This window comes from Drosophila navojoa, chromosome 2 (assembly GCF_054131105.1).
Source record: "Drosophila navojoa isolate 15081-1374.11 chromosome 2, UAZ_NAV_1.0, whole genome shotgun sequence".
Lineage (NCBI taxonomy): Eukaryota > Metazoa > Arthropoda > Insecta > Diptera > Drosophilidae > Drosophila > Drosophila navojoa.
Genome location: NC_142890.1, coordinates 8,306,537 through 8,326,769, shown reverse-complemented (window position 1 = coordinate 8,326,769; position 20,233 = coordinate 8,306,537). Strand labels below are relative to the sequence as shown.

At 38.6% G+C, this 20,233-nt stretch overlaps 2 protein-coding genes across 4 annotated transcripts in view; one reads left to right on the top strand and one right to left on the bottom strand.

Annotated features, from left to right (window-relative positions):
* Positions 1–10,701, bottom strand: part of jvl (javelin-like) — a 56,367-nt gene extending 45,666 nt beyond the window's left edge. Inside the window, exon 1 of one of the 3 annotated variants that reach the window (XR_003979997.2) lies at positions 9,722–10,700. Coding sequence is in view for 2 of the 3 variants with exons in the window: in XM_018102292.3 (XP_017957781.1) it covers positions 9,722–10,183 (462 nt within the window). In the remaining variant the exon portion in view is untranslated. Of the gene's footprint in view, positions 1–5,392; positions 6,239–9,721 lie in introns of those variants that run through there. The other 2 variants (XM_018102292.3, XM_018102309.3) reach the window with 2 other exon arrangements.
* Positions 10,702–10,857: 156 nt separating this feature from the next.
* On the top strand, positions 10,858–19,762 carry eff (ubiquitin-conjugating enzyme E2 eff). Its single transcript, XM_018102585.3, has 6 exons — positions 10,858–11,169; positions 11,270–11,819; positions 15,706–15,769; positions 17,966–17,997; positions 18,609–18,792; positions 18,872–19,762. The coding sequence occupies exons 2-6, from the start codon at positions 11,796–11,798 to the stop codon at positions 19,009–19,011; spliced, it is 444 nt and encodes a 147-aa protein (XP_017958074.1). The 5' UTR covers positions 10,858–11,169; positions 11,270–11,795; the 3' UTR covers positions 19,012–19,762.
* The last annotated feature ends 471 nt before the right edge of the window (positions 19,763–20,233 follow it).

The following is a 20,233-nucleotide window of genomic DNA, read 5'->3' as shown; positions in this document are numbered from 1 at the left end:
TGTTCAGCATATTGTGCATTTACTGTTGCGACTGGAAAAACTTTGAAAAGTGGGGCGCGACTTTTCTTTTGCGAGCAATTCAACGAACGCACTTGCTAAAAAGTTCAATTGTGCGCACAAGGGTTAAGTGCCATTAAAACTAAGAATATATGCAAGAGAGCGGAGAGGGCAGCTGGGGCGGGGCCAGTAGCGGCTGGCCTGGGGGTAAATGTAGACTGCAGTCTTGCATTTAAATTTAAAACTTTAATGTCATGCACCATAGAAAATGCCGACGCATCTACGAGCTGCTGAAAAGCGAAACAAAGCAGAAGACACAAAACAGAAGGCAGCGAAAGAGAAAAAAGAGTCAACTACAACAACAGCAACAACAACAAAGCAATAGACAAACAAACAGCAAACAATATTTCCGCATTCCGCGCGTTCACAGGCCCCAAACACACACATTTGACAAATTCGCCGCGAGCAAACGAGCGCACGAGCGAGAGAGGAGCAGCAAGAGCGGCGAATTCGAGCGCATATTTGGGAGAAAGCAGCGGGCGACGGGGTAGCTCCGGTCACATCTCATTTAACAATAATAAACCGCTCTCCAAATTTTTGCTTAAACGAATTATTGCAAAATCATCGACTGATCGCCGATTACAATCGAGAGAGCTAGCTGACTGACTGAGTTTATGTGCTGAATTGGCAAGACGACGCTGAATTCAGCTCGTATACCCTGTAAATGGACGAGCAGTGGATGTGATAATGCCATTTAAGAGAATAGAGAAGAGAATAGGGAACCTAATAGAATAGAGAATATAATAGAATAGAGAATATAATAGAATAAGAATATGATAGAGAGCATAAAATAATCGAAAAATCTATAAGTTTGTAGAGAAATTTCACAATATTGCCTTACTATGCGATTCTCAGAAGTTTAGGTGGGACTTTGCATAAGATTCTGTTGATTACTTAGGGCTTTACACGATTTCCAACTGACAATTTTTAATGTTCTAATATTTACTAAGAGAGCAAAGAATTTTAGTGTTGCCTTACTATGTGATTCTCATAAGTTTAAGCAAAGGCTTAAGCTGCTTAAAATCTAATTTTGATCTATTTAAATTATTTAAGCTGTTTGTAATCTACTTTTCATCTCTTTACATTGACAACAGTAAGGCATTATTTTTATAAGGCAAATTCAAGCTCATTTCAAGCTATCCTCTAGCATTTTCGATTGGCACGTAGTATCTTCACGTCTTTCACTCTGCACACAGTGCACTTTTACTAGCCGTTTTCAATTCGAAAGTGTTGCCAATTTGCCGAGTAGCTGACGCTGTTGTTGTTGCTGTTGTTGTTGTTGTCTTCGTTGTCGTCGTCGTCGTCGTCGTTGTCGTTGTTGACTGACTGCAACTTTAATTGTGCGCTTTATAGCGCAATTTATGCCCCGTCTTGGCAATTGCCAATATCGGTGGCTCGTGCGCGTGTGCTTTGATTATGATTTGGTGTTGGGGGCTTAGTTAGGGCAATTATGCTCTAAATGAAATTGTTGCAAAATTATGGTGATTTGTTGGCTAACTCCCCGAGCTACCCACGCGCCCATAGAAAGTAGAACAACGATAGCAAGCAACAAAAAAACAAAGCTCAAGTGATAAAAAAAAAAAATGTATGAAAGATCACATGACAATTGAAATTATAATAATAATAATACTCATAATAATACAACAAATTTGCAAATCAACTAAAATAAATTAAGTTAATCATATCAGTATGTGCAGTATATTTGCCAACTGTGCCAGTTCACAGACGTGCTAAGTGGCGAGGGCGGGGGCGGGGGCGGTGTGGCGACTCGCTCTGAAGCTGCGTTGCGCTGCTGTGGGCGAACGCGTTCGAAATGTGTGAAATTTCACAACTTGAACTCAAGATAACAACAAAAGCCACACAAACAATCAGAATAATAAGTACACTAGCCAACAACAATGGGGAAGAGATATGTATCTGGATACTCTATTATTCAATTTACAAATACTAGCTTCTAGGAAAATCAAATTTTTAAGGCTTTTCTATTGGTATAGTCAAATAGTTGATTATATTTATAAAAAATGTAATTATCTGTAGTTTACAAATTAATATTATAATAAATAAATATTATAATAAATTATATTTATAATAAATTATATTTATAATAAATTATTCTTATAATAAATTTGTTTGTATAAACATTTGACTGATTTAGGTTTAAGTAAATGGAATGGAATGTCTAATATAAACTTTGACTCTTAATAAATAAATATATATATTCTCTCCTTAATCTCGTATTCTATTAAATTTTTTTTGGAAATTTCTCATTTTTGTTTTGTGTTGCATTCGTAAACGTTTCGCCATCCACTGCAAATCATGAAGACTGTCAAGAAAATATCCAAGCAAAAAGTATTCTGTGACCTAAACCTATTCAGTAAAAACAGGATAGACTATATTAGATAGACTATATATTATCATTTTCCCATTTTGTTGCATAGTGTAAGCGTACAGTGTAACCACTGCAAACGCAAATATTTTCTATGTGTGCGTGTGGTTATTTTTTTGACGTGTTGAACATCAAGGTTAAAGCTCAATGTGGCCGACCTGAAAGAGCAATATACTCACATATACCTATAATATATACAAAGATATACATATGTACATATGTATGTCTATGCATATATGCATAAAATAGCTTTGTGCACTTGAGTTTTGTATAGTTCCCCAGTTCAGACAGCTGTCGAAACGGTTTCATATGCAGATTAGCTAAGCTAAACAAACCTCACATTATAATAGGTTTAGTGCGGATTCCAAATATGAATCAGAGCCGAATATGCCAACTAGGAACAGCTGATACAACGCAGAAATGTCTGGAAATGCTGTGTGGCCAAGGAAATTGAAGCGGTTAAAACTAATCAAACTTGATTGGAAAACATATTTTATGTGCATTTGATATATGCAAGATAAGCCTAAAACAAACAATAAAAGCCGTCTTATATCCAAAGTCGTAAAGTTTTTCAAAATAATTTCTATTTTTTGCCACCTGCCAGCTGATTGCACACCTTTCCTTTTAGGTACAGCAATTTCCCATTAGTTTTGCTCTCAATTTTGCTTTCAGTTACATTTTTTTTTTTTAGGCAATTAGCAAAGGCAGAAAACAAAAGTTGAAGAGCAAAATGGAAAGGTGTACACATTTTAGTTACTGTGCCTAATTAGCTAATATATATGTATGTAAAGGGCCGCGTCGAGTCGGGGTGGAGTTGGACAGAGAACATTGTTCGGCTGACCAACAATTTATGCGACAATTGAATTGGGGCCACAAAAAAAAAACAGAACGGCAAAAAAAAAAAAAAAACAAAGAGAGAGAGTACGAAAATGGCAAACGAATTGCTGAATTATTAAACAATCGAATCAGAAGAAGCAGAGGAATAAAGAAATGAGCAGCGAAACAACAACAATTAAAAACGCCAACGAAGCAGTGCAAAAGTCAAACAAAGAAGAAAAAGCAGCAACAACAATTATCGCAACAATGTCGAAAGAGAGTGAGTACTCATGGATACGCGGATAGACTCGTACTCACACTCATACTCCTATTCATACGTATTTAAACATTAATTGCCTTGTAACAAAGTGTGGCGAGAGAGTGAGAGAGAGAGAGCAGGAGAGGGAGGGGAGAGGCGGGAAGGCAGACAGTTTGTCGTTGTTCGCTTTCGAAATGCAAGACCCGCATGGAAATGACGTGCAGCTGGTTTAGAGCGTGCATAATAAAGTGACAAAAAGAACAAAGAAGAAGAAGAACCAGAGAAGAACAATAGAGAGAAGAGCGCGCGGGTGCCTAGCTAAGTGTGTGAGTGTGTGTGAGTGCTTCGCTACACTGAAAATTAATATTGCTAGAGTGAGGGAGAGCGAGAGAGGGAGAGAGAGCGCGCGTGACTGCGTGCACGTATGTGTGTGTGTGTGAAGTATTGAGCGCCGCGCTCCACTGGGAAGATGGATCATAACAGACTCTTACTAAATGACCAGGCAAAACGGACAAACGACAAACGAATTATGTTAAAGCTAACAATTAAAAATTAACCAGTAGTTAGTGTTGCTTAATTAACAAGATAAACAAAGCGGGCCAATGCCAAGCCAACAGCGCAACAGACAGCGACGAAACAAGGAGTAAAAGATGGCAAAAGTGGGAGTAGCCAGGGGGGGGAATGGGGAGCTATTTGGCCGCCTTGGTCATTTTATATGGGTTTTGCATGTTGCGCTGCGCAGACATTTAAATTGTTGCAAACCTCTTGCCTCCGCATGTAATTAGCTAAAATGCAGCGAACTGTTCGCAGAATACAGTTTAGCCCCTCAGGGTTACGTTGGGTTAGTTTTGCTTGGATTGGGTTACTGCATTGCGGAATGTATGTATATACCATGTAGTATATAAATAAGGTGAATGAACTCAATTAAATTAATCAAAATGATGAAAACGTATAAATAACAATTTAATGCAATTAAACAAATACTTGAACTAAATATTTTACTTTTAAGTCCAGAACTGCATTACAAATTTATTTTTTACTTTATTTTATTCACTTATTAATTTTTTTATTATAAATTATAATAGCTTTTAATATATGTATATACATTCATATTAATTTTTAAAACACATATAATTTTTTTTTATACTCATTTTTAAGATTATATTTCTTTTTATTCAATTCTCAGAGATCTCAACTTTTTCAGGGCACTTTCAATTTTTTACTTCTAGTTTCAACTCGAATATAATCAACGATGGAACGATTCCTAAGTATTTTATATAACTTTTTGTTGCCTATCAGGGCTGAAAAAATATCTTTATTTGATTGGAGCCGTCTATCAAATATAAATCAGAGTACATCAAAGATAAGTCAATGCCGCAAAGGAAAGCCAGCAAAGAGAATCTATGAGATAAATGACTTTGTGATTTTCGTTTAATTTAATGTTAGGTATTAAATTCGTATCAATTAATTAGACGATCAGTCAAAGTGATATCTGGAAATAGAAACACTGAGAAATAACTTTTTCTCTCGCTTCGTTACACCGCTTATAAGAACTGAAATCAGTTAAAGTATTATCAGAGTAGCTCCATTCAAAAGCAGCTCAGCTGCGCCACCTACATACATAAAATGTCAACCTAAGATGTATATAGATACATATATACGTTCTGTATTCCATTGTTGTTTATCAAGAAATCAATTTGAAACGTTTTCAACTTCCGACGTGAAAAAATTTCAATTTATTATCGTCTCACAGATTGGAATTGGGATGGGAGATATGAAATAGTAGAACAGAGAGACTGGGACAGAGACATAGAGCGAGGGAGAGAGGGTGTAGCACGAATTTGATTTGATTTAGTTTAGTTCAAGATACGCACCATTTATCTAGTTGATCTCATTTAAAACGGGTCTCAGTAGCCGAAAAAAAATACGAAAATTCAATTTATCCAAATGAAAGCGAAGCTCTGTTTTTTCTTCTTCTTGCTTTTTGTATCTTTTAGTTGTGTGTTATATACATATGTATGTTTCGTTGTATCTGAGTTATGTTCACTAGTCACATCGGCACTTGCAAATATTTTGCATAACAGATTCACACTGATTTCACCTTATTCATATTATTTCTTCTCTTTTTATTTTTTGTTGACCGGTTTTACGGTTGCTATTTCATAATATGCACATTTAAAAATATTGATATTTATAACAAAATTGCGAAACGCCTTTTGTTATACGGGATTTGATGTATTTACATATAGATATATACATAAATATATATTCATCTGATGGTATTTCCGAGTAATACGTTAATTTATGACGTCTGGGTCGGGCTATATGTAGAACACGATCGAAGCGCGTCTTCAGTTCGACGAATTCGAACGAAATGACAACGTGAAGCGACGACGACGACGACGACGACGACGACGACGACGAAACACGCTGATGAATCAGTAAAAACAAAGAAAACAAAAAGCCCCAAAGGAAGCAGGAAAATATATATATAAAAACAAGAATTGTTTTGAGGCACACAATATCGAGTAGCGAGCACCAGGTAAAAAGACGCGTGTATCTGACAGATACTCTCCCAGTGCAATCCAAATCGAACGCAGCGCAACGTACGCAACGCAAAAAAAAACCGAACCGCACGCTTCAACGGCAAATTTTACAATACAAACAACAACAGCTGTTAAGTTTTTTCCGTGTATTATATTTTTGTGTGGTGCTTACAGAGCTGTTATACTCAAAATGGCTAAAGTGCTCACAATGTTAGCTGCAACTGTTAACATTTGCGCTCACTGTTAACACTCGCTAAGAGATCACGAGTGGAATCGTGTTGAGTGCAACTAGGGCTAGCTTCGGCTAGCGCTAAGCATGAGTCACAGTGGTCTGCTCGAATGCCAGTTAGCAGTTCGCGTGAGTGAAAGAGTGAGCGAGAGCTAGCGCTTGAGCTAACAGTTGTTAGTGCTTGTGAGGTCTATTGAGCGCACAGCGCTGAATGCGAAGAGTGGGAGAGCGTGAAAGAGAGATAAGCAAAAGTAGCTGTTAAGAGAGCTGCAATAACATTATACTAGCAGCAACAACAAAAACAATATCAAGTACGGCAGCTGCTTATTGTTTGCACCCGCAAGATGCATTTGTATCTTTTGGATATTCTCGTAATGCTACGATTCCAAACGTGTTTCACTTCATTTGTTTACTCGTGTAATGTGTAGGTAAACAAATGCTAACAAACAATTAGGCGGCACCTATCAATTAGCAGGTAATTAAGTGCTCTTAAGGAAATCAAAAGAAAGAATACCACAAACTGTGGCAAAGGGTAATGCACTGCGCACAGAAGCCGACACAAAACAAACTGACCAACTAGCTTATTAGTTTTTACAGCAACTCCAATAGGAGCGACAACAAGTGCAGCAAAGCAAAACAAACGCGTCAATAGACGAGGCGTCTAGACCTAAGAAAAGACAAGAGACAGTGGAGATAGAGAATGAGTGAGTGAACGAGAAAGAGAGGCAGACACAAGTGACCCAGTGTCCACTGGGTTCTTATCGTTGGCTGCTTAATTACACGCAACTCTAGAGGCAGACAAAGACGTAGACAGAGAGAAAGAGACAGAGAGAGACATGAGACATGAAGGGCACAACACAAACAACGCATCGTTGCCATCGCAACCAACAACAAAGCTCAAGAACGTTTAATCAATGACCTGTCCAGGGGTCGCGCTCTGTGGGAGGGTGAAAGGCAGTCGATGCCAGCGTTTAATGGCACGCATTTTGTTTGATATTTATGGAAATTTGATAAGCCCAGCCAAGGCAAAACACTTTTATTGCATTCAATTCCCATTTCATATGCCATAATTAACAATAAACAAATAGATACAAGCTACCGAAACTCGAGAAAATCGAAAACACAGTGAAAACATATCTATAATTGCTTATCTATGCCATAAACAGTTTATAATGTTCTTTAGAAGCTTTGACATATTCTAAAGCTACATTTTAATCGTACATTATTAATATTCAAGTTAATTAAAAGCCGATGCTAAACGGAGAGTTAAGCATTCGAGTCAGGCCTTTCATTTATCGCTGTTTCATTTTATTTTTAATTTTCTCAGAAGTCTTCCAGAATAAGTATATTCATAATAGAGCGACTAAGTCAGCACTTGCAGTTCCAATGCCCATTTATAAACAAATTTTCTCTTGTGAATAAAAGGAAAACATAGATCATTTCAAATACAAATATTGATCGTAAAAGCTGTAAACACAACGGTTTACCAGGCGTGGGAAAGGGGTGGTGTATGTAGACAAATCAAGTGATCGCATAACATACACTGAGAGAAAAGAAATATATAATTTGTATATTAAATTATGAATTTACTATATGAAGTATATACATACATACATATATGTGAGGCAAAACAAATATAGCTTCAAATATATTGTAGATACAAGATAATATGTCCAATTCTTCATTTCAATGACAGCTTTTCTCTGACTGTAAACATTTTGAAATAATGGAGCCCACAGCAATTGATGATATCTTATACAACATGGGCCATAAACATATATTCTGATTCAGATACATTTCGAATACGCAATGAATATTTGAGAAGACGACCCGCACAGGCATACGCACGCATACGACACACATATGGTTGAAATAAATAATAAATAAAAATACAAATGTATATGTACATATGTACAATATTTTGTGACAAGGGTTAGGCGACAGCGAACGCTCGTAGCATGCCACTTAAATTGCAATCAGAAGCAAAATTGATTCAAATTTGATACATAAACAAGAGCAAGCGAAGGGGACACAAGCAGACGATACGTGATTGCATTAGAAGAGCATGTGCGTGCGATAAGGATAGCGCTATACTTGAGAACAACTCGCCGCGCTCCATTCAACTTGTCCAATTGGGACGCTGCTCAAAAGTGCCAAAAAAGAAACGAAAAGAAGCTTCTGAGTGCAATCACAGAAAGCTTAAATAATTTTCGGCAAACTGTGAGAGCGCACAAATTCAAAATGGCCGTCGATCGGCAAAAGCCTTTGCGTTGTATTCTGTTAATGAAGCTTATGAGCAGCAGCGTCAGCAGCGGTAGCAGCCGCCGCAGCAGCAGCGCGTGCACGTCACAAGTCACTGAGCCGCAGCAGCAACACAAACAAACAATAGCAGCAATATCAACAAGCGCAGCATAAGTGAAGCGCATACAGGGAGAGAGCAAAAGAGAGCACGAACCGCAATCAAAAACAAAAGGAGAGCAGGCACGAACCTCAGTCGGTGGCTGCACCTGTAGGTAGCATATTGCACACACAAACAAACACACACACTCCCCTTCTCGCTCTCTCTCTCTCTTCCCCTCCCACTCACACCCTCGCACACTACACAAAAGCAAAGCACAGTTACGCTCAGGCTGACTGCTGTGGGGTTCATTAATGACGACGGCTCGACACGTTTGAGCGATCACCACCAACAGACATACAAAGTCAAAAAGCCAAAGCGAGGATTCAGATACCCTATACTTAGCTTTAAGCCGCCTTGATACTAAGAATTGGCCTCATGGATTTTACTGTTTACTGAATTTTTCAAATATACAAAATTAATCAACAAATTTACTATAATTTTTATAACGCAAAGTTTGATGTATTTGCGTGTTATGTAAAAAGTTCAATATACCCCTTTCTGACAGGTACAGGGTATGATACAGATACAACTATTTTATTATTAACATTAAAACGCATATTTTGTTGGCCACGAATTGAACAAAAATGGCGCGAGCTGCCCCGTTGCCGTTGCAGCGGTTTGATATCGCACAACAACAGCAGCAACAACAAGAACAGTAATTTCCGCGCAAACGCAACCGACGCAGAGAGAGAGCGAGGCAGACAGATTGGGGAAGGCGCATGGGTGAGACAAGTGCAGAGACGCAACGCAAGCCAAGCAGAACGCACAGTATAAAACAGATAATAATAAATTATAAAAAGGCAGATACGGCACGATCAATGGCTGCACCAAGCTTTGCCTCCTACCCCACAACCGCATCCAACATCCAACATTAATACCGCAAGTCTACCCAGAGCCACCCCTTAGCATGCAGCGGAAATGCTCAATTATGCTATTCAAGAACAAAGAGAGCGACCACAATGGGAGATGATATCGCATGTGAGAGAGAGAGAGTTAAGGAAGGATAGAAAATGAAAGCTCAACTTACCTTTTGACTGAACGCCGACGCAGCGGCAGCAGCGGCTGCTGCCTCCTTGGCAACGCCGACGCCATCTGCTGAAATGGCGTGCGTCGACGGCGACGTTGCGTAGACGAACAACGGCAAAGAGTTAAAGTTACGTAAAAAGCTAGCACCGTCTACGTTGCCAGCGGACGCATCCTTAAAACGCCGGCAGAACAGTAACTGTTTATTACAAGCGGCAGCCGACGCCAGCAGAGGCAACAGTGAGGGTGTTGGCGTTGGCCGCGCAGCTGCCTTTGACATTGCATCAGTGGTTGACGCCTGCAGCGATGAAGAGGGCGACGCCGCAGCTGACGGCAACGATGGTTGTTGTGGTTGCTCCTCTGATGTTCTTGTTCTTGTTGTACTAGCCGACGCCATTGGCGTATCGCAATTTTCTTCCTCTTCTTCTTCAGTGGATTTTACTGCTGTTGTTGTTGTTGTTGGCATGGCTGCGCGTACTATAAAACAAAGCTGGCGTTGCTGCTGCACGCTTTGCAGTGGGCGTGGACGTAGGCGTACAGCTGCGAACGTCCTTTGTTGTTATGGCTCGTGTGATGTGTGAAGACGATGGTCCCGCTTTCAACAACTGGGTGCCGCCGCATGTTGCAAAGACTTACGCATAGAAATGACCTCTAACTAAATTATCTTCACACACACAAATATACGCACATACTGTCGCACGCACACTGACAATCACACTCACAAACGCACACACGAGCACTTTGTCGCTTCGCAAATCGGCAGCAACAACAACTGAAAAAATTCTAACTGCAGCCGTTTTTATTATTTGATCGTTCAAGAAACGTTTTATTGCTTTGAGACGTGCAAAACTGACGCGTTGCGTTTGCTAAATAATTGACCGAATTGATTTATTCATGTGAAGTTTGCTTGCTAATTTCCTTTTTTTGTTTAAATTTGCAGACAGTTAAGTGTGGCCGAACTTCACAAGCGGCAATATCTGCAAATAATGTACCATACGATGTGAACAATCTGGTAGCACTGTTGTCCCACGTACAATTTTAAATAATACCAAAATATACTTTTTTATATACCAACAGCTGGGCAGTGCAAGATTTCTACTCAAATTTTCAAACAGAGTAGCTGTTCAAACTTTAGCAAATACATAGGACAACTCCGTCAAAATTCATCAGTAAAAACATTCCGGCAGCAAGCAACACGTTGTGTGCTCATAGAAACAATTAATTAACAGCATTTAGTGCGCGCAGACAGAAAACGCAGCGGACATACACAATTGCGTCGCAGCCGGTTTAAACAGTTTTTGTTGGTTGGAATTTTCAATGTGCCTTCGTTTAAAGTTCTGACGCTGATTTTCGATTACTAAATTTTCCAAACACACACACGACGTCCCTTTTCCATTTTCCACCTTAGACATCTTAGACTCGTGTTGTTATTTGCTGCTGCTGTCGCAAAAAGTAAGTAAATAATTTATTTAAAATATAAATTGTATATGTCCAATTATTGTCATGGCGAGTTGCCACATAGATTAAATAGTCTTTTTCCCTCTCTTTGCAGATAATATCGATCTGGCCAGACAGTTACCTGCATGACATAGATAGCTGTGCTGTTCTCTTGATGAGTGTTGAAAATTATCGTACACTTTCCAACACCTAGACACGTAACACCCTAAAGTCGTCTCTGTCACACACGCGCACTTTGAAACGTCGTTCACTTCGTCCGCTGTTATTCATCGTGTCGGTCTCACTCACATCCGTTCGTCGCTTAAAGCAGCAAAAATATCGTAGCCGTAGTTGTCGTCGGGGCGCCGTTCTACTCGCAGTGCTGCAATATTTCTAGACTGTAACCTCGGAGAAAAGCTGAGCAGAAAATAGCCAGAACACAGTGAAAATATAAAGCCTACCGCAGCTTTTGTGTTTCGTTTGGTTTTTTCTATAGCATTTTTCAATTGTTAATAAATTTCTCGCTTTGTGTAATTCGAAAAAGAACAAAAAGTAATCGAAAAGCAAAGAGAAACGTACAACTAATACACTCTCACCAACACAACACCACACACACAAGAAAATCAAATTTCAATCAGAAAATGGCGTTAAAAAGAATCAATAAGGTATGTGAAAAAACGATAAAAATAATGAAATCAAATTGTACAAATCATTTACGCATTAGTATGCATTTCAAAAGTGTGTAAAAGTTTGAATATGTAGCAAAAAAAAAAAAAACCAACAAAAATATGTGAATAGAAATTTCTTGTGTGACAAAAAATTTATGCAAGAAATGTGAAACGTAGGAACGACAACGGCAATGTACAAAGAAAAGAAAGACAAAAAAAAAAAAATGAACCGAACCGAATACGTGAGCGAAAGAAAACGTGCAAAAAGCAAAAGAAGCATAAGGAAAAATGGGCGATGACGACGTGCATTAATTACAACAGAAGCTAAAAGAGTAAAACAAGTTTAGGTTTAGTATTTAGTCGATGATTAAAACACAAAAACCAACAATTGAGCAAAAGAGCCTCAGCCTTATATGGAACTCTAATTAGGAATAGCTGGCAATATATCCTGTGCATGTGCCTGTGTGTGTGAGCTGGGCAAGGCAACGAACACGGACAACGTGTACGGCCATTTGTACTGGTCGTTGTTTCCGTTACACAGTAAATGTGTGTGTGAGTGTAGTTGAGCGGGTGGCAATGTATGCGTGCTAGTGTGTGTGCATGCATGCAAGCCGGGCACCTGGTCAACACCGCCGTCATCTGGTCAACTTTTGGCCAGCAGAGTCTCAGCGCCGCGCTCTCGGGCTCCGCTGTGTTACCCAATACATGCCGTTGTGTATATATAAGTAATATATATATATTTATATATATAGCAGGGCACTCACACGCGCGTATGCCTCTGTGTATGAGTGCGTGTTGTTGTTGCCAGCGCCACAGAAAGATCCAGCAAAAAATAAAACACGGCGAATACATGAAGTAAAAGCGTATAAAATTAACCTAACCTTACTTTTTGCGCTGATAATTCAGAAATAGTGCTGCCTAATATATATATGTATACATACTCACACGCAGGCACTTAGATATGTATGTATGCGTGCCCATTGCATTAATGTGCCGATGATGGTTGTGTGAATATGCGTGTGTGAAAGCGAGTAAATTTATTAATTATTTCTGCAGTGACTAACAGCTGAAAGTGCCCAACTCCAAACTCCTATCTGCTGGTCAATGGACCAGACAAAGTGCAATTGACTATGCAAATGATTTAATGTGCATTCATATCGCATAATATAATTTTCAATGGAATTTCTGTTGCGGTGTCCGTTTATTGTAGCTGCCCCCATCTGCTGCAGCTATTGACTCGCTCGCTCGTTCGCTCTCAAGGGAACGACAAGTCACCCTCTTTTGCGTGGCGATATGTTTTACTTTGACATTTCAACGTTTAACGTTCATGTTTAATTCTTTTGAAGTCTATTCTATTTACATTATAAGCGCTGAAATTTATTGCTTGAAAATTACAGTTCGATTTGAGTGAGGCCGGTTCACCGTCATAGCCCCCACCAACACACATGCACACACATACTCAGTCATACGCTTATAAAGTCTTTGCACAGTCACAACCAGTGAACAGCACCATATGAATTTAACCATCTCGCTCACACACCCCCATGAGACGCCCAAAGAGTGCTCGGTAAAATCGGCAGCAGCTGCTAGTTCGTCTGGCCATACACTGTATTTGGCTCTTTCTTACGCGCTAATGTTAAGCGAATGGGGCAGTGCTAAGAGAATTTCTATGTGTGCGTGTGTGTGTGTGAGATGGCAACTGAATATAGTGTTGAAAAACACTGCAGCATATAGAGCACAAATAATTACTACAAAATTATAATTTAACATAATTTCAGTTTAAATAATGTACGCGACAGTAAAATATGTAAATTATCGCTAATAAGTCATACACGCAAGCATAACTAAATATATACACTGTATGTGTATATTTATGTATGTGTGTGTGTGTGTTGCCTGCTTTTGTGTTGAAGGGGGTCTGCTGACAGCTCGAGCAACAAAAGCAGCGACGCTGGCGTTGCCGTTGACGTCTGCAGCGTCACGAACCACGAGCGTCATGGCCATTGAATTTTTTCTTTAGGTGCTGTTTTTGTTATAAACTTTTATACGTATATAAACGAAATGAAATGAAAATGAAATACTAGTGAAACTGAGGAAGCACCCGTAATGCTAAATGAATTGATGTTAATTTATTATTATTTCTTGTCTTTGTATTTTTTATGTAATGTGTCCCTCTTCCCCTTCCGTCCGCTCAACTAACAGCTTGCAATTAGCAGGCAACTACTTTGGTTTCCCCCCTACTCGTTCGCTCTATTCTCTCTGACATAGCCAAGGTTTCGCTGATTGAGCTGTTGCTGTTGTATTTGTTGTAGTCGTCAGTTGGCCTGAATTGCCAAAAATGAATTGAATAAATAGAAAAAGAAAAGGAAAAGAAGTATACGCTCTGTAAGCCGGGCTCTCGCAAGCTCTCTTTCTATCTATCTCTCTCTCCCACACGAGCTTGCTGATCAAGCATGTTTATTCGTGTGCTAGCGACCGTTAGTTTGTTTTTATTTGAATTATAAAGCAAAACACTCACACTTGCTGGCGCGTCTTTGTGGCCAACGCATGAGTCATGCCGTCGGCAGAGGTGGCCTGGTCGCACTGAAAGTCTCCTCGAACTTGGTGTTCGCTTTATTTGCCGTTCGTTTTGTAACAGTTTTCTTATGCCATGTTGTTTTTCTTTTCGCTCTTTGTTGTAATTATTTTTTGCTCAACAGGTACACGTCGAAAAATGCGTAGCATGTGGCAAAAAGAAAAGAAGTCTTTCGAATCTATTTATATTTTTGTGCGTCGCGCATATTTTTCTGTTTTTCCGCTCTTCGATGTGACGGCAAATGAAATGTTTTATTTTTCATTCCATATCATTTTGTGGCTGTGCGAAATCATCACAAAGAGAAGCAACGACAAAAGCTTATGCTGCGGACTGAGGCAGCGACGGCGACGGCGACTGCGACAGAGGCAGTCAGCCGTTCGCTTTAAAACTTTTTCCTACCCCTCCACTTACTGCAATCCTCTGTTTCCCTTTGTCTATGTCTCTCTCTCTCTCTCTCTCTCTCTCTCTCTCTCGCTCTCCTGCCGTTCGTTTAATGTATATTGTGCCAAGGCTCTCGTTTTGCTACCTTCCGCACAGCTCATCATTTTTCTGTAAGCGATTTTTTTTTCTTATATATTTTTTTTGCCGGTTTACTTTACACCTATTTGTACGCCCCATGTTGGCAGCTGTGCTGCAGAGAAGATAGGCCAGGGAGGGGGTCGGGCCACAGCCGCTCAGCTGTGTGCGTGCGGCAGGCAATGAGTGAAAGAGCGAGCGAGGAAGAAGAACGAGAGCAGCCGGGAGCGGGAGTAAGAGCGAAAGAGCAAGCAGGGTGCTGGCTGTGCTGCCTTCTGGTTCGGGCCAACGAACTTGATTTTCGCGTCACTCGCATTTGCCGCTGGCCGTTGCGAATAAAAATTATCATATTTTTGTGTGCTTAAAATTCCTTTTAATATATTTGTGCATTTTAAATGCATATCATTTCAAATGGCTCATGTAAATGTATAGTAAATACATATGCATGGAATACATGTAAAAACATGCAGCGAGAGAATCAAAAAGCAAGGCGGAAGAAATTTGTATTTATGAAATGCGCATGCAAAATGTTTGGCAATTTAGTGTTTTTCCATATAATATGTGATATGTGCAGTGAATGCTCTTTGACGCGCTCAGTTCCTCAACATGAATAGCTATAGTCGCAAAAAAGTTGTTTTAATTGATCATATACAGAAGACTTGTAGATATGATCAAGTATTATGATAGTTATCAATCAAATAATTGAAACTGTTGCCTAAAGAGAATACTCACTGTATTTATGCTACTCATACATATATATCTCAATTAATTATGCATTTTTCTTATTCACAGGAACTGCAAGATCTGGGCAGAGATCCACCTGCACAATGTTCAGCTGGACCAGTTGGAGATGATTGTAAGTATAACAACAGCAGCAGTAAGCACCACTTACGTTCCGCGCCTCCACGTCTTGCCTAGTACGCTCCATAGAATACTTAATAGTTCTGTTATCAGCACAGTTGAGCGTTATGTAACTGCGCTAGTGCGTAGATCGCTGCTCAAACAGCTTCCCCATCTCTCTCTCTCTCTCTCTCTCTCTCTCTCTCTCTCTCTCTCTCTCTCTCTCTCTCTCTCTCTCTCTATCTCTCTCCCTCTCTCTGAGCTTCTATAAATAGGGAAAGATCTCTCTTTACATTTATCATAGAGAAGTTAGCTTTAGATTTGATTCGTCACGTCATAGCTTGCAGAACGTGACTGTGCAGTTTTATAATTATTTTAATATATGCACATATCATATATGTATGCATATTCCATACAGTCAACTCTTGTAGAAAGTTTTCTATTTTGAAGCGAAAACTGTGCTACAATTTAGATTGAAAAAATCCCATTTGCATTTTGAAAACTTTTAATGAATAAAGTTCAAAAACTAAGCTAAACTGAGAAATGATATTCCATCACAAATTATCTCGTTTAATGAGTGCGCCGATTATCAGCTCACGTTATCGAGCGACTACTGTAGCAATTTCTATTTCTGATTTTACCGATTCGCGGTTTGAAATTTGCAATTACTGAATTTCATTAAATGTTAAATGTGTGCGTTTAAATGTTAACTCTGCAGAGACACATACACGCTCACATGTGTGTATGTGTGTGTACATTTATTTAAGGCCAGCTTCGTTTGCTATAGAGGTTACCTGAATGACGTCATTTAAAAGTGAAATCGTGCAATTAAAGTGAGTTTCTTTTGAGGTCGCCGTCGCCTGGACAGACGTGTGAGAGTTGAATTAAAGACATCGAACTGATTTTCTAGTTTAATGTTAGTGTTAACAACTGCATAAATGTTGAAATTAATGTTAATAGTTGCTTGAAAGAAATTAAGAAAGTCATGAATAAAGTTTTTGATATCTCAAAACATATTCGAATCAAGTCTAGAAATTGAGAACGTAAAGACCCTCATATATGGTTAATCTCTGGTTAATCTTAGTGTAACATAGCCTTAACAGCAATGTTAGAATTATTCAAACTTTTGATCACTCTTAAAAGAAATCTTATTTAAAATATTTACATATTTATATTGTGAATATTTCGTATTGGAGATTGTTTTGCTAATTTATGTTAATTGTTGCAAAATATTAGCTATATGATTTTCCTAGGCATTATCTATTAAAGACCTGATAATTGTTTGACATGTATAATCAGTAATGCTAGCGCACAGATTATTAGATAATCCTCGTTTATATTTTAGCACATATATTATGTATTTATCAGTTATAAAATGGGCGCATCCGCATCATGAATACTTGGTAAACACTACGCTTCCGTTGTGTTGTGCTCTGTATTCTTATCAGTGGTTGGTTATTTGTGAAATAAGTTACGTGGCGATACTGAACTGCAGCGTTCGAACTCTGAATAAATCAAAGAACAAAGAAAACCCGCTTTTACATAAATGTAAATAAATTCATTTAGCAGCAGCCCCATAACTGTTATCGATAAACGATATATCAATTGCTCATTTTGGCTTGTGGCGAAACTTCAATTGAGTTCTAGAAATAAAATTTCTGTAATTGTATTGCAAACATACCGAAAGAGCTACGCGCACACACACACACACGCATAGCGCATTGCCTCTGCTGGCGTCGCAGTTGGCTGCTACGCTGCGGCCCAGTTCTCAGCCCAAAAGCTACTTGGGCCGGGCTGTGTGTGACATTGAGCGAATAGCTCCGCAATAGCCTTGGACAATGGGTGTAAGCGAGACGGCATGCTAGGCAAGTAGTCTGCGTTGCGAGCGTCAGCTGCAGCGGCGCAGCCAACAGTCGGTGCCAAGGCTCTTTGGCAATTGTTTGTTTTTGTTCTTTTTGGTTAACTCTTGCGGTAAATGGAGAGGGCTTATCGCAAAGAGAGTGAGTGAGAGAGAGAGAGCGCGAGTGCAGAGTGAGCACTGCATTTATTTAATCACCCAACTCCCCCGTCCGCACCCTAGAAAAGTGCGGTTGGGGTAAGCTGTGGCATTGCAAAGCGTGTGGTTTGGTTTATTTCGTAATAATTAAATGTATTTAAATAATTTGCAATGATTCAAATTTATCCTAAACTTCTATTCTCTCTATCTTTACAGTATTTCACTGGCAAGCAACAATAATGGGCCCGGTAAGATAGTCAACTATCATTCTTCAGTCTGGAGTGAGAGAGCTTCGTTCGATGCAGCACGTGCAGCACCTGCCAGAGTCACAGAGAGAACGACTTTATAGACGGAGCAGTCAAAGAATTTTTTAGACCGTATCGATAGAGCTTTTATTTTGATATCCAACTGAGCTTTGTTTTCTTTTGATGTCTAGCAAATTTAGCGTAAAATGTTTATCTTATCTTTACAAAGTCATTTGGCTAGTTTAATTGCTGAAATTAAGCAAATATTAGCTGTTTGCTTATGTGGTATAACTAGGAAGAAGAGTTAAGCAATTAAACGATAGAAAAATTAGATATACTAAATATAATAATGTATGTTAAATATATAAATGCAGCTCTGAGTATTAGATTTAACATGAAGCAATGTTAATTGTCTAGGTACATTTATATAAGAGCTAATTATATAATCTTGATTGCAGGCAGTGTTCAATATCCTACATCAATTGTTATTAGGTAGATAATAGGAAAGGATCGTTTGCTCTAAGTTATCCAGACTCAATGTTCACTCTACTGGATTTAATTTAATTTCCTTATATGCTCATACTAATTGAAATATTTGCTTGTATTATTTGCAGCCGGACAGCCCTTATCAAGGAGGTGTATTTTTCTTAACTATACACTTTCCAACAGACTATCCTTTTAAGCCGCCAAAAGTGGCCTTTACAACACGCATATACCATCCAAACATTAACAGCAATGGATCCATTTGCCTCGATATATTAAGATCTCAGTGGTCGCCAGCATTAACTATTTCAAAAGGTAAGTACAAATATATATATATTTATATAAAGTGTATTTACTAATTTAATTTCTCTTTCTCTTTCTCTCGCGATTGCAGTCTTATTATCAATTTGCTCTCTACTCTGTGATCCCAATCCAGATGATCCACTTGTTCCAGAGATCGCCAGAATATATAAGACCGATCGGGAAAAATACAATGAACTGGCACGGGAGTGGACTAGAAAGTATGCTATGTGATGCGTTCCAGATTACAGCAACAACAGTCCAACAACAAAAGCAACAACAATAAGAAAATTAGCAACAGCAAAGAGAACATCAACAAAAACAACAACAACAACAACAACAGCAACATCAATAGCAAACACAACAGCAACATCAAAAGCAAAGATTACATTTAACAATAGTTACAACAGCTGCGACAGCTGCCTTCTCCCCAGCTTTAGCATCAACATCAACATCGGCTCTAGCTCTAGCTCCTCTAGGGATGGCAACAGCGATGATAGCGTCAATAGAAGGAGCTGAGGCTGCAGCAGGAACAACAACAACAGCAAAACAGCATCAGCAGCAGGAGCAAACATACAAACACCAATTAATAACAGTAACAACAGCAGCGGCAGTAGCAGCCAGGAGCGGAACGGAGTCAGTGTTCCAACAACAACAACATCAACAGCAATGAAATGCAACTGCAGTAAGAGTTACGGCAGCAGCAACTGTCAAATTGGCATGAAGTTTATTTGACCGCTAAAACCGCAACAGCAGCAGCAGCAGCATGAAAGGAACATAATTTAATAATAATTACTGAAAACAAACAAAAAAAAACAAGAATTATGTAAGCATAAACATTTAAAGCGAGACAGCTACCAACAACACAGCATCCCACACATAATAAGTTTAAAAACAAAACAACAAATAAAGATCAGCTGGAAAATTATTATTATTATTATATTATATTTAAAGAACCGGAAAAATAAAAATTACAAAAATTCAATTTTCTATCACGATGCCAAAAGCCTTGCAAAAAATCAGGTCACACATTAGTATAAAATCAATAATTCCTTTTAGTCTAACTGTCTCATCTACACCTATATATATATCGCTATATATACAGCTACATCTATATTCATTTGTTTCTAGAGTACGTAAAGAGATTTGTCTAAACTAAAATTATGAAATGCAATTAGTTTTTTTCTTTTGGAAGGAAATACTTATGTTAGATAGATCTGATTATTTTAAAAATCCAATAGAATATGAGACTTATTTTTATTAAATTGTATATCATATATGTAGATGCAATTCTCTGATGAATATGATACTCTCTTTGTGGGTTATTGCTATTGTTCTGTTTTAAATCAGAAATTCCGCATGCTTATCCCAACTATTTTAAAAACAGTATCAACCCTCATCTTTGTAGTTAAATCAATGAATGTTGGCTTTGTATAATATATTTAAGTAATTGAAA

Excerpts from the sequence above, each read along its gene's own strand:
- eff (XM_018102585.3), top strand. The coding sequence starts at position 11,796 with ATGGCGTTAAAAAGAATCAATAAG. Across the intron at positions 11,820-15,705 it reads CGTTAAAAAGAATCAATAAG|GAACTGCAAGATCTGGGCAG; the intron begins GTATGTGAAAAA and ends TCTTATTCACAG. Across the intron at positions 18,793-18,871 it reads AGCATTAACTATTTCAAAAG|TCTTATTATCAATTTGCTCT; the intron begins GTAAGTACAAAT and ends TCGCGATTGCAG.